We start from the raw sequence: 14,380 nt of genomic DNA, 5'->3' as shown, positions 1-14,380 counted from the left end.
CAGGAGTTTGAGACCAGTACTGGGCAACATAGGTGGACCTCTGTCTTTACCAAAAATTTAAAAATTAGCCAGGCATGGTGGTGTGCGCCTGCAGTTAGTCCCAGTTACGTGGGAGTCTGAGGTAGGAGGATTGCCTGAGCCTGGGAGGTGAAGGCTGCAGTGAGCCGTGATCCCACCACTGCACTCCCACCTGGACAACAGAGCAAGACACTGTCTCAAAAAAAAAAAAAAAAAAAAAAAAAAAAATTATCAGCTCTGTCCCTGAACGTTGGAGATTATTAGATCAGTGACATTCTAAATGTTAGAATTTACAGTCTTCCAGTCTCCTGGACCACAACGTACAGGTATTTATAATCTTTATTTAAGTATGACTCTTATTTTGAATTTTGTCTTTGCAAAGAGTCACCCTTTAGAATGCTTGGTAGGTCTTCATTGGCTCTGAAAGAAACTTCAGCAATTCCTCTTGATTTTTCTAGAACTATAGTAAAGTACACCTTCCCCGTACTCGCCTCCTCACAAAGACAATTGAGGTGATTTTAGTCTCCTGGGTTTCCCCATAAAATTTAAGCATCTGGGCCGGTGCAGGGGCTCATGCCTATAATCCCGGCACTTTGGGAGGCCAAGGCAGGCGGATCACCTGGGGTCAGGAGTTCAAGACCAGCCTGGCCAGCGTGGTGAAACCCCATCTCTACCTAAAAATACCAAAATTATCTGGGTGTGGTGGCAGGTGCCTGTAATCCCAGCTACTCAGGAGGCTGAGGCAGGAGAATTGCTCGAACCTGGGCAGTCGGAGGTTGCAGTGAACCAAGATCACGCCATTGCACTCCAGCCTGGGCGACAAGAGCGAAACTCCATCTTGGAAAAAATAAAAAAAAAAAACATCAAGCAGCTGGAAAAATTGTTACTCTCACCTACTTGCAGAAATTCTCTAAATCATTCAATGGTAACTATCTTAAAAGGGATTCATTGTTTCAACATTTTCTTCTCTCTAGTTCCTTAGATCTTTCCAAGCTTTATGGCACTGAATCCCTAATTAGTATTTCACTGAAGAGCTCTTAAAGAACTGAAAAGGAACTGCTGCGTACCACTCCTGCTGATGGGTAGGTTTACATAGGGGTAAGTATTATTTCTCTCTAGGGCTTTGTCATGTTTTTTACTTATGTACTTGCTACTAACGAAAGTATAATTATCTATTTTTCAGCATAAATGCTTCTGTCCCTTGGACTAGAAACCTCCTAGACCAATGTCAAGTGAACAGCACCAAAAGTAAATGCTAAGCAAGATTTACTTGCTTACAGAGTAAAAAGAAAAGGAGTATCACAGAAAGCCTATTACTAACAGTAATAAAAAACAGACACTACAAGAAAACACAAGGAAAATTAAAGTTTTTTTTTAAAACTTCCTATTATATTTACCAATGTTACCATCTTTGAACTATTTTGACATTATGAACTTGGTTTTGTTCTTAACAGGAAAAGTCCCAATATTAGATATATAAAATAGCAACACAAAGCCAGAGATTGTTCAAAATTGTTAGAAATTCTTTCTGTAAATATCTTAGTTTAATACATGTATTGAATAATAATTGTGTAAAGCACTGAACAAGGAACGAAAACGTGCTTTAAACACACTTTGTTAAAGTTTTGTTAACATCTTTGTTAACATTTAACAATGATGCAGAAAAAAAATCCCAAACTTGAAGGAATCTGTAACATAAGTGAGATGGAGATATTAATAACTTAATGAGAAGGTAGAGTTCGGTTAACACAGAAAGGAGGAAGATATTACAGGAGTTTGAGGAGAGATACTTGGTTTGGGGTAATTTCTTTTTTGAGATGGAGTCTCGCTCTGCTGCCCGGGCTGGAGTGCAGTGGCCGGATCTCAGCTCACTTCAGCTCACTGCAAGCTCCGCCTCCCGGGTTCACGCCATTCTCCTGCCTCAGCCTCCCGAATAGCTGGGACTACAGGCGCCCGCCACCTCGCCCGGCTAGTTTTTTGTATTTTTTAGTAGAGACGGGGTTTCACCGTGTTAGCCAGGATAGTCTCGATCTCCTGATCTCGTGATTCACCCGTCTCGGCCTCCCAAAGTGCTGGGATTACAGGCTTGAGCCACCGCGCCTGGCCGGTTTGGGGTAATTTCAAGGAAAGCTGCAAAGAGAGGAAAAAAAAATTTTTCCCCTACTCATTTGGATTTGGTAGCAGGCAAAGATGAACAAAGAAAGTAGGAAGAAGAGTAAAAAATACTTCTTCCATTTTATAAACATTTATATAGTCCATGTTAGCTATAGCATGGCTACAGGTGTGAAGTCTGGGAAAGGAAGGTTGACAGACCCCTATTGTGGAGCCACCTTCGGAGATCTAACAGTTTCTGAGTTAGAAGTATCAACTGGTGTATCAAAGCAAGGAGACAATAAAATTGGAAAATCAATTAGGCTACTGCAGTGATAGAAGAGAATTGATAAGGGTCTGAATTAGAGTGATGGTAGTGTAAAAAGAAGAGTAAGATACTGAAATCCAGGATTTAGCAACTAAAAGAAAGCAAATGGCTGGGTGCGGTGGCTCATGCCTGTAATCTCAGCACTTTGGGAGGCTGAGTTAGATTGCTTGAGCCCTGGAGTTGGAGACCAGTCTCAGCAACAAAGCAGGACCCTGTTCTCTACAAAAATATTTGAGACCCTGTCTCTCTAAAAAAACCATAACTTAAAAAAGTAGTCAGGGGCAGTGGCAGGCGCCTGTAGTCCCAGCTACTTGGGAGGCTGAGGCAGGAGGATCCCTTGAGCCCAGGAGTTCAAGGTTGCAGTGAAGTATGATAATGCCATTGCATTCCAGTCTAGGTGACGAAGTGAAATTCTGTCTCAAAAAAATAAAACTGGGCCGGGCGCGGTGGCTCGTACCTGTAATCCCAGCACTTTGGGAGGCCAAGGCAGTCGGATCACTTGAGATCAGGAGTTCGAGACCAGCCTGGCCAACATGGTGAAACCTGTCTCTACTAAAAATACAAAAATTAGCGGACAAGGTGGCGCACACCTGTAATCCCGGCTACTCAGGAGGCTGAGGCATGAGAATCACTTGAACCTGGGAGGCGGAGATTGTGCCACTGCACTCCAGTCTCAAAAAAAAAAAAAAACTAAACTAAACTAAAATAATAATAATTAAAAAAAGCAAATGGATCAAGGAGGGGGATGGAAGAATTAATGGTAACGGAGAAAGGACTTACAGATAATCTGAAATTTGGTTTAAGACGAGGCTTCCCAATGTGGGCACTATTGACATTTTGGACAGGATTATTTCTTTGTTGTGGCTGCAGTCCTGTGTATTGTAGGATGCTTAGCAACATCCCAATCTTCTACCTACAGAATGCTGGTAGCACCCCAACCCTAGTCATGACAATCAAAAATATTTCCAGACATTGCCAAATATCCCCTAAGACAGGGGTCCCCAACTCCCAGGCTGCAGACCAGTACTAGTCTGTGGCCTACTATGAACCAACAGCAGGCAAGCCAGCATTACTGCCTGAGCTCTGCCTCCTGTCACATCAGCTGTGACATTAGATTCTTATAGGAGCAGGGAATCTTATTATGAACTGTGCATATGGGTAATCTATAGGTTGCATGCTTCTTATGAGAATCTAATGACTGATGACCTGGGATGGCACAGTTTCATCCAGAAAACATCCCTATCCCCACCACTCCCACCCCAGTCAGGTGGAAAAATTGTCTTCCATGACATGGGTCCCTGGTGCCAAAAAATTTGGGGACCACTGCCCTAAGTGGTAAAGGTCCCCCATGGGTGGAGAGCATTAGTCTAGGCGAGTGGTTATGAGGCAGGAGAATAGGGTCTGGAGGCAGGGAACCTAAGACCCATTCACCCTGACTTCCTACAACTAAGTTGATAGGAAAATTCCAACTTTCCACGCTTAAGTAACAAAAAGACCAGAGGCTACTACTCCCTTTGCAAACCCCTTTTCTGTGTAGCAGATGGAAAATTGAAAGCTGGTTGCAAAATTGGTTGCTTTCTGCAACCAGACATTTGCATGGGAGTGTAACTTTGTAACTTCACTTCAGCTTCTAACTGGTTGCTTTCTGCAAGCAATCGGACTGATTGTGGGCCACCACTTCATTTACATGGGGTGAACACCAAGTAGACAATTGGAAACCTCTATGGAGTGTTTGAGCCCCAGAAGATTCCTTCTCCAGGGCTCTTGAGCCACTGCTTGGGCCCACTGTGGAGTGTACTATCATTTTCAATAAATCTATGCTTTCGTTGCTTCACTCTTTCCTTGCTTTGCTGTGCATTTTGTCCAATTCTTTATTCAAAATGTCAAGAACCTGGACAACTTACAGTCAAGACCCTCTACCAGCAACAGCTATGCCATTAATTAGGGCCTACCAGAAGAGGCACCCAGAATGGCTCTTTGTCTATAATCTCAAACTTGAAGGGGCTGAACATTTTCCTGCAAGGTGTGGTAAATCTATGGAGGAGAGCAGATGTGACCTCTTCCTAAATGTTCATTTCAGCTGTAGATATATCATTCATATCTTTCTCTAGGAGTTATATGTTCCCCAAATATGGCTAGCTATACAGTCCTCAAATGTCAAGCCATTACATCAATAAGGAACAGTAGTTTCTTATAGACAACTCAGGGGAAAATCAACTTTAAATGATCATCTACCTACATTACCCCTGTATTTGATGTAGTATCTTTGATCATCGTATTATGCCTATAGTTTAATTTTGCAACCACAAATATTGTAAATTGTAGAGCCTGGTTAGCAGCCTTTTAAATGTTTTGTTGTACTCTAACATTATGTAATAAGTTGTGTGTTTTCCTTGTCCCATTAGTTTTACTTCTGGTTCACAATACTTATGTTCCTCAGTGACTTAGAGTTGTTAACAGACCAGTGATTCTATCTTCTTGATAGCTTTGCACATTTTTTATGTTTATAATCTTTTGATACTAGTAGTGTTTTAAAATTTCAAATGTTAATTATTGTTTACTCATACAGCATATTTAAAAATTTAGGTTCAGGAAATGACTTAGTTAAAAATATCTATTATACATAGTAACAGAAATTTTATAGTTATACATCACTTTATTCTATAATATGAAAGATTTAGACATTATTCCCTAAGTTTTCATTCTTTTGTCATATTTAGAAAAATAATATTTTAAATCTACTGATTCCATCAGGGCAGGAGGAATGAGGGGCCTCAAAAATCTGCAAGCTGCCCAGGCCACTTGAGGCTATTTTAATGGCCTAACATTAAGAGTAGCAGGGAGGATATGCAAAAGATTTACTATAAAGAAACATTTCTTACTACAAACTTCTATTTAAATTTAACATCAGCCTCATCATCTTTTGTGAATTTTACAGGAAATACAAAAACCATTTTTTTTTATATATAACTCAATACCATTCAAGCTTGAGATCAGGTGATAGTTGAAATTTCCAAGGCAAAATGAAGTGCACCAACTGCCTAGATATAGCAAAGATGTTAGTACCACAAATTTACAATTATTTCTCTCTTTAATCAGAGTGGTCTATTGATTTTACACACTATGTCGTTTTTCTGAGACATAGTCTCACTGTTGCCCAGGCTGGAGTCCAGTGGTGTGCTCTAGGCTCACTACAGCCCCTACTTCCTGGGTTCAAGCAATTCTTCCACCTCATCCTTTGAGTAGATGGGATTATAGATGCGTGCCACCACACTTGGCTCATTTTTGTATTTTTAGTAGAGACAGGGTTTTGCCATGTTGGCCAGGATGGTCGCAAACTCCTGGCCTCAAGTGATCCACCCACCTCAGCCTCCCAAAATGCTCACATTACTGGCATACGCCACCGTGCCCAGCCTCACACACTATGTTGTAAGCTCTAAGTTTTTACTCATCTTTGCAAACCCAATGAGGTTTGCCTGTAATAAGCCTTCAGTGAACACTTCTTGAATTAAAGATCTTTATGTCATTCTAAAAAGTCTTCAGGGTCCCCATATTCGAAACATATGTCCACTCCTATCCCTTCACTGAGATTTATTAAAAGGTGAAGTGTGCATTCTATAAATCTGACTAAACATGTTTTGATTTCCTTTTCTGAAGATAACACTGCTCTGCAAAATTTCTCAGTTGTGTATCAATAAGACAAAAGCATCTTTGTAACAAAATTCGAATGTTTAATTCTTTTCAAAACTTAACTATACTAATGAAAATAAATTATATGTAGACCACCTTCAATATTTTTACATCATCTTTATACAACTATAACAGTGCTTTCAAAAGACATTTTGTGAAGGACATTAATTTCACATTTAAAACGTGTTTCAAAAATAAGGGAACATTAAAGAACATCAAATTAGTTTGAAATATATCTCACAATGCTGAGAGGCATACTCTTCTTTATCAAATTAACTGTATGTGTATTCAAGATGGCTTTTAACTAATGACATTTCTTGTCCATTTCAGTAATTTCTTGGATCCAAAACAAAATCTGTGTATTTATTTCTTTGAAAACATCATTTGTCGACCGTCCTTTCACTGCCATGGAATGATTTGCCTTCTCAATCCAGTGGATTTTATGGGGAGCTTGCATTTTCTGTGCCACTTTCTCCAACAAGTTCTAAAGAAAAAAAGAAGAGGATACTAGACTAATGTTCTGTTGATATTTAATAAAAGGTCCTCTCTCCCCCGCCTTTACTGACATTCATTCCCAAGTATTCACTAAATGCTGTCTCACAGACAACTTTCTAGGCAATAGAACGTGTGAGGAAATGTCTGTAAATGTGGCAGTCCACTTCTCTCAGCTGTAGCAATATCAGATCAAGCACTCATGCATCTACTAATGTTAAATAAATTGGAATAAAAAAATTTTTTCCCAAAAAAATCTTTTCCCCAAGCAAATTATATGCTCTGGGGAATACAACGTTGTTTCATAATATTGGGCTAATATTTAGTAATGTGTAGACATTGCCAACCCTTTCTCAAGAATCAATTTTATAACAAACAATCTGCTTGAATATTGAAATGATTTAAAAAATCTACAGTGTAGTAATCCCCAAATCAGACGATTCAGATATTAAGCCTTCATTTTCCAAATAAGGGTCATATTTACCAACTCTATTTCCAGGGAGACAAATTTTGTCAGTATACTTATATTTTTAGGTTCTCAAAAGCAACGGAGTAACCAGGACACAAAACTAGCATTAGTCAAATTGGCAACTTTTAAAAGAGACTGTTGCACGAAGTATCTTGCTCCCAAGATATTTCTTTCATTCTCTTTCATTCACACAAACATTGAGTTATAATTCACCTTTTCACACATTTCATCTGCTGAGCCTGACACAAACAGTACAGGCTCTTTTAAACGAAAGAGGTCTTCATCTCTGAGTTTATGCTGCTGCTTTGGATGGTGCAGTGGGTAAGAAATACAAATGAGACCCCGAACAAAATCATCACCATCATCTGGCTCAATGTGACACATTACAGAAGCAGCTGCTCTTGAGCCCATTGAACGACCTAAAATCAATTAAAATTAAGTTCAGTTTGAAATATAAACTTTCACATAAAGTAGCAGTGATGGTGTGGCAAATTGAATCTTTTACTGTTCATCATATATGTTTACCAACAAATTAACTCCAAATGGCAGCAATTAACAAGTTGCAATACCAGGCCAGGTGCAGTGGCTTATACCTGTAATCGCAGCACTTTGGGAGGCCTAGGTAGGCAGACTGCCTGAGGTCAAGAGTTTGAGACCAGCTTGACCAACATGGCAAAACTCTTATTTCTACTAAAAACACAGAAATTAGCCGGGCACAGTGGTGCACACCTATAGTCCTAGCTACTTGGGAGGCTGAGGCAGGAGAATCACTTGAATCCCGGAGGTGGAGGCTCCAGTGAGGAGGTGGAGGCTCCGTGTCAAAAAAAAAAAAAAGAAAAGAAAAGCTAAAATTGATCTTTAGTCAAATGCTAAAAAAAAAAAAAGGCAATTATTTTTCTGAACACTTAAAAGGACAAGGACAATCATTGTAAAGGAATCATATGCAAGAGGACGATTCAGCGATATGAATAAAAGGAGAGAAGCTCAGCTTATAATACATATACATGAGGTTCAAGTTTGCTCTAAGTATATAAAGTACTTTAACATTAAAAAGGTGACTTACCAAAACAACAAAAAATCATTAAATTAGCTTCCTATGATCAACTAATTTTAATTCTCCATTACCTATTCCTATATTAAAACAGGTACTTAACAAGTATTCACAAGTATTGCACTTACCTCCAAGAAAAACACCTGCAAGTTTGTATTCTCCTGATGTCTTTAGGTAATTCTAGAAAAATAAAAAAATCATCAGTTCTTCATCTATAAAATATTCCACTGGAAAGGCAAGATATATTGCTTCTCATCATTACTGAAATGTATGAAAATCTATGCAAAGATAACCAGAAAATCTTAAGGGATTCTTCTTAAAAGAGGTAAGCAGTCCTTCCTCTTCTGGTCATGCCTTCACTATTAAACCACGTTAGGTTATATAGGCAAATACGTAAGAAAAAAAGTCAATCTACCTTTACTAAAACATTTAAGCACTAAACTATTTTTAGAGAATAAATTATTTTTTAAAAAGGCCAGCAAAGGCTTGCAACTAATACCAAATTTGATAATGTTAACATCTAAAGTTCTAAAAAACTTAGTAAGTTTGAAAGCATTTAGATCGGGGTGTTCAATCTTTTGGTTTCTCTGGGCCACAGTGGAAGAACTGTGTTGGGCCACACATAAAATACACTAACTCTCATGATACCTGATGAGCTTAAAAAAAAAAAAATTGTAAAAAAAAATGTCATAATGTTTTAAGTAAGTTTACAAACTTGTGTTGGGCCACATTCAAAGCTGTCCTGGGCCATATGTGGCCCATGGGTTGGACAAGCTTGATTTAGTGAAACTTTAGTGTTATCCAGGATTTTAAGCAAGGTTTCTAAATAACATATACAGAAAACAGTATCATATTTGTACATGCATAGTATGGTAAATAAAATATTCTAGAATGCCAAAATGATGTGCTAAAGTTACATAATTCCATTGAGAAAAATCATAGTTTCCTTGGCAATATCACGGAGGAACATTTATGATGTAAGCATTCATCTCCACGGAAACTGGTGACAGGGAAATCTGACCATTAAAAAGCTTTCAGGTACTGCTGAGTTTTCTAAGAATACACTCATTCAAAGATTTTTTAAATTAAACCAGATGACTACTAATAAAATTTATATTACATTTATTAAGGATTTCAAACAGAATTATGTTATAAGTAAATATAAAGAAATTTTCTTACCAAAACTGATTTATATGCCTTAATTCTATGTACAATATTAAGGCCTTTACAGGTAAATCTCAGGCAGAAAAACCCATGGGATGCAAGATGGGATGCCAGTGACATCAAATGAGGAAGATTCATATCTCCTGATGCTCCATGTGTAAGAATTATTCCATATGTTAAGCTCTTGTTAGGTACCAAACAAACGGCATCTAGTAATTTATTTCCAAAAGGTATTTTTAATTTAACCTGGAATTCAAGAGAATAAAGGGATCAAAAATTACTTTCTTGCCTATTAAGACAACTGAACAGCCACATACATGTTTGTTCTGTGAGGCTCATAATTCAAGTCATAGCTTCCAAATAAAAAGTAGTGATATTAATAATAGTATTTAAGTGCTTACTGTGTTGGGTATTATTATAAGTGCTTTATATGTATTAACTTATTTCACCTTTCTAACAATTCTATGAGGCAAGCACTATCATTATCCCCATTTTATAGATAAGGCACAGCAGATTAAGCAACTTGCCCAAGGTTATATAGCCGCTAGCTAGGATTTAAACTCAGGGCAGTCTGTTCTAGATTCCTTACTCTTAACCACTTATGCTATACTGCCTCCCACAGTGAAAGTTGAAAATAAGATTACTCTGAAGCCATATAATTACAAACAAACAAAAAACCAGGAACCCTGAAGATGCAGAACATACGAAAATATTACCTCTGTATGACTCATTTTCACTGTTGAATAACAAACTTAAAGTGCATTTACATCTGAGAAGCAAAGGACATCTCCCTGAAAAGAAGATTCTGTTGTGAAAGGTGAGTTGGCAGACATGGATATGACACAAAAACTATGAATGAACACATTCAGTAGCTAAAATAAACATTTAGAATTACTTCCCTAAAATCTGGTGTCTTTACATGTACATTTTTCTATGGGCACTCAGAATTGGTTAGAGGGCCAGGTGCAGGGTTGGTAGATGTTATAGAAGATAAAACAAAGGTGATACTTTGACATGGAAACTGTAAGGTAATTCATATCAAAGTAGGATGCTGTATCTTGGCAAAAAAATGATAATGTAAAAATGTATAAATACACATTTTTGTAAGAATCTTCATTCTAAATGAACTATCCTAATTTTTCACATCTTTCCATTAACCCATTTTCTTCATTATTATAGTTCCCAAGCCTACCTATCCACACCTTGTCATGTAACTTCACAGTGCTGCCAGAAGGCAGAGTATAGATGTCTTCACCCTGTTTACTTTGGACTTGGCTATGTAACTTGTTTTAAGTAATGGAATGTAGGTAGACATTTCAATGTGTGACTTCTAAGCTTAGGCGTGGCAAACTTCCAGAAGCCCTCTTGAACTTTCACCCTCAGCCATGAGAAAAACATGCTCTAGGTGGTTTTGCATTTTCAGCCTGGGTCTCAAAATGAAGACATATGGAACAGATCTGAACCCAAAACTGAAGTCTGGAGTCCAGACTAGTCTAACCAAGACCTAAACAACAGCTGATCTGAATATCCATGAGCATGAAATGTAAGCCACTGAAATTTTGGGGTTGTTATGTAGCATTCCTTCCTATGTTAAGAGCTCTTGTATTGTTTAGGATATTATCAACATTAGGATCTCCATTACTCACCCATTTTTCCCATTAACATTTATTTATTCATTCATTCAATAGGTAACAGTAACAAGGTTTAAAGTTCAAAAGGTACCAAGAATATGTAGTGAAAAAGTCTCACTCATTCCACTTTTGACTTGCCATCAGATCCCCTCTCCAAAGGTAACCAATATTATCTGCTTCTTACTTATCCTTCCATATAGCACTGTACTTATTTTCACACGAGTGTAAGTATATTTATAAGATAAATTCCTGGGGAAGGAATCGCTGTGTCAAAGGGTTTGTTCATAATTTTTTACAGAATTTTTTCATAGAACTTCCTGAGGTGAATACATTTCATTTTTGAACAGGTATCATGTGCACACGGTACACTAAAAAATGTAAACAGACGTCAAAGGATTTGTTCATAATTTACAGAATATTTTTTTCATAGGCCTGAGGTGAAGAATACATTTCATTTTTGAATAGGTATCGTGTGTACATGGTATGTTTTAAAAGACAACGTAAACAGAGGTTTCCTCACACTCCTTCCCCCGGCCACCAAGTTCTTTTCACTTCCTAGAAACCACCATAACCAACGTATTATGTACCTTTCCCCATCTGTGTGTGTGAGCGTGTAGAATACTCTTATTTCAGCCTGGAGAGCATTAGTCTGATCTGACTGTAAAAGTTTTGGAAGTTGAGTGAGATAAGGGAGATGAAGGACTTCAAGCTTCAGTGTCCCTAACTTCATACATGTAGCCCCATAATTATGCCTGGGTTTCTCAGTTCAAAGATCCTCTGTTTTACTTTCTCAAGAGAATAAGCCTCCATCCAGTCTTCTAACAAGGGGAAAGGCAGTCAGCCAACAGCGTGAAATGGGGAAGGGGATCTGGATATCCAATTGCTTCTCAGATTTCACCTAAATCGTTTAAGCTCCTTACACCCACCTTCTGCACCACGACCACCTTCATTCCCAGTACTACAGCTGTCCAGTGCTGCCAGTTTCCATGCAGTTTGAAGATTCCGTGGTTAATACAGGGTTTGCTAAGATATTGCCAGTGTTTCCTTTCCTATTCTCCTATATTGTTGGAGGTTTGTTTCTGTTTTTAAATCCCCTTAATGTAATTTTAGTGAAACTTCATGGAGGAGTAAATTTAGATGCACGTAAACAATCACTATCAACTTAAAATGCTTCACTATTTTTTTTTTTGTAGTTTTTTTTTTTTTTTTTAGTAGAGACGGGGTCTCACCGGATTAGCCAGGATGGTCTCGATCTCCTGAACTAGTGATCCACCCATCTCGGCCTCCCAAAGTGCCAAAGTGCTAGGATTACAGGCTTGAGCCACCGCGCCCAGCCTTTTTTTTTTTTTGAGACAGGTTCTTGGTCCGGTGGACAGGCCGGAAAATTCAGTGGCGCAATCATAAGTTCACTGCATCCTCGAACTCCTGAGCTCAAGCGATCCTCTCGCCTCAGCCTCTTGAGTAGATGGGACTACAGACGCTCACCACCACGCCCGCTAATTATTTTAAAATGTTTTTGTAGAGACGAGGGTCTCCCTGTGTTTCGCAGGCCGGTCTTGAACTCCCGGGCTCAAGCGACACCCCCTGCCTTGGCCTCCCAAACCGTTAGGATCCCAAGGCGTTTGCCACCTCCCGGTCTGCTTTACTATTTTTCAGAGTTCACGATGCACAGTGTGTTCTTCACGGCTGGTGCACACATGCTGCTTTTCTTCAGAAACACGGAAAATGCCCCATGATACAATCCCCAAGCAATCTGCTCTAGGTCGTCTGGGTGTGTTTTTTTGAGACAGAGTCTTGCTCTGTTCGCCAGGCTGGTATGCAATGGCGCGATCTCGGCGAACTGCAACCTCCGCCTCCTGGGTTCAAACAATTCTCCAGCCTCAGCCTCTCGAGTAGCTGGGATTACAGACGTGCGCCACCACGCCCGGCTAATTTTCGTATTTTTAGTAGAGACAGGGCTTCACCATGTTGGCCAGGCTGGTTTTGAACTCCTGACCTCAGGTGATCCACCCGCCTCGGCCTCCCATCGCGTTGGGATTACAGGTGTGAGCCATTGCGCCGGGCCACTGTCGTCTGGGTTTTCATCTCTGGCTTTAAGTTCAGAGAGGGCAGGGTTTCAAGACTGGCCTGGCCTCAGTGCCCTCAATGGCGATGAAGATGACCGGCTAGAGGTGCTGCGCCCACGAAACGCCAGCGCTGGTGGCGTCCGGAGCGCCGGCTCCACCGGCTGGGCGGTCGGCGGAGTTCTAGGACAACTCCTACTCAAAGGGCTGGGCGATCACCTCCAACGCCACAGCCCCTTCAACTTTCTGTTACAAACGTTCGTGCCCTGTTACGTCCACAGCATTACGTTGGCTGTCGTGCGGCAAACAAAAACGTTGAGTCCGAGTCTTACAGAGGGTCGGCTCAACAACCGCAGCAAACATGGAGAGAAAATTCAAAGCGGGTCTCACAGGCGTGCGGGGCTCGGCGGCGCTCGGGCACGGGATCCGTTCCCTCAGCAAATGCGCGCTACCGGGGCTGCCCCGCCGACCGCCCCGGACGACCCCTCTCAACTCGGAGGCTGCTTCGAGCCAGTCACCCGGGACTCGCTGACGCGGTCCAGGTTGGCCCCGTCCGGCTCTCCCTGTCCGTACCAACCCCACACTCCGCCCTCCTACCCGGCAAAGCCGACGAAGACCCCACCGGCTGGTGCCCGCGGGCACCGAACTTAACGGAACGCCTCCTGGCTCGGACCAACCGCGCCTGAGGAGCGACGCCCGCGAGCCTCAAACGCCTCAGGCGGGCCTGCCGGGTGCTCTCCCCGTCTCGTCTCCCAGGAAGCCGCCCCTCAGACGGCGGCGCCAACCGCCACCGCCGCACTTACCCGGGAAGGCAAAAGTGGCCGCGGGCACCCAACCTCCGTCACTCCCTTCAGGGAGCTGACTAGCGCGCTCGAAGCGACCGCTTCGCCTGCCCCGCCACAGCGATCGTCTACGACGCACGCGCGCGCAGGCCACGCCCCCGGGTGCGCGGGCCGGGCCGCAGAGCACGTCGGGAGCGTGAGTCTCCCAGCCCGCCACATCCTGGGGCGGTACGCGCTGACTGGCAGAGCCGGAGGAAGGCGCCAGGGTGGCCTCTGCCTCAGCAGCACGCAGACGGCTGGAAAGTCAGCCCCAGTTTCCGCATCCCCCAGGATTGCTCCACTCGGGGCTTTTCCTCATCCCAGCCACCACTCCATTCCGAGGCGCGATCAGCTCTGACCAGTCTCTTCCTCACATCCATAGTCAATTCGTTAGTCCCGTTAGGGTCAAACGCTTACAGAATCCAACCGCTTCGCACACTTCTACATGGGGTCAAACCTCCTGTTATCTTTGCGGGGATGACTGTAACAATCACTTAAACGATCGCTTCGTACCATCTTGCCCCTGCCTGGGCCTTGTTGGCGACGCCGCAGCCACGTCCCG

At 41.5% G+C, this 14,380-nt stretch overlaps 1 protein-coding gene across 4 annotated transcripts; it reads right to left on the bottom strand.

The window, feature by feature from the left end:
* Nucleotides 1-6,147: 6,147 nt before the first annotated feature.
* Nucleotides 6,148-13,940, bottom strand: TEX30 (testis expressed 30). 4 transcript variants are annotated; one of them, XM_017861526.1, is made up of 6 exons: nt 13,801-13,939; nt 10,020-10,094; nt 9,319-9,549; nt 8,268-8,319; nt 7,302-7,507; nt 6,148-6,611 (listed from the first exon to the last, which is right to left on the bottom strand). In XM_017861526.1, the coding sequence occupies exons 2-6, from the start codon at nt 10,032-10,034 to the stop codon at nt 6,432-6,434; spliced, it is 684 nt and encodes a 227-aa protein (XP_017717015.1). In that variant the 5' UTR covers nt 10,035-10,094; nt 13,801-13,939; the 3' UTR covers nt 6,148-6,431. The 4 variants fall into 4 exon arrangements, with proteins under 4 accessions (XP_017717015.1, XP_017717024.1, XP_017717007.1 ...); XM_017861535.1 differs by lacking the exon at nt 13,801-13,939 and adding an exon at nt 11,861-12,124; XM_017861518.1 differs by lacking the exon at nt 10,020-10,094 and having other exon boundaries at nt 13,801-13,940.
* Between the last annotated feature and the right edge of the window lie 440 nt (nt 13,941-14,380).

The sequence above is a fragment of the Rhinopithecus bieti genome, unplaced genomic scaffold (genome assembly GCF_001698545.2).
Source record: "Rhinopithecus bieti isolate Rb0 unplaced genomic scaffold, ASM169854v2 scaffold_2254, whole genome shotgun sequence".
NCBI classification, from domain to species: Eukaryota; Metazoa; Chordata; class Mammalia; order Primates; family Cercopithecidae; genus Rhinopithecus; species Rhinopithecus bieti.
The sequence above is the reverse complement of the archived record's forward strand: the minus strand, read 5'-3'. Positions and strand labels throughout refer to the sequence as shown.

Bases quoted from the DNA above. Each gene is read 5' to 3' on its own strand.
- TEX30 (XM_017861526.1), bottom strand. The intron at 8,320-9,318 runs GTAAGAAAATTT...TTATTTTTCTAG, and splicing joins AGGCATATAAATCAGTTTTG to AATTACCTAAAGACATCAGG. The intron at 7,508-8,267 runs GTAAGTGCAATA...AATTGATTTTAG, and splicing joins TGCAGGTGTTTTTCTTGGAG to GTCGTTCAATGGGCTCAAGA.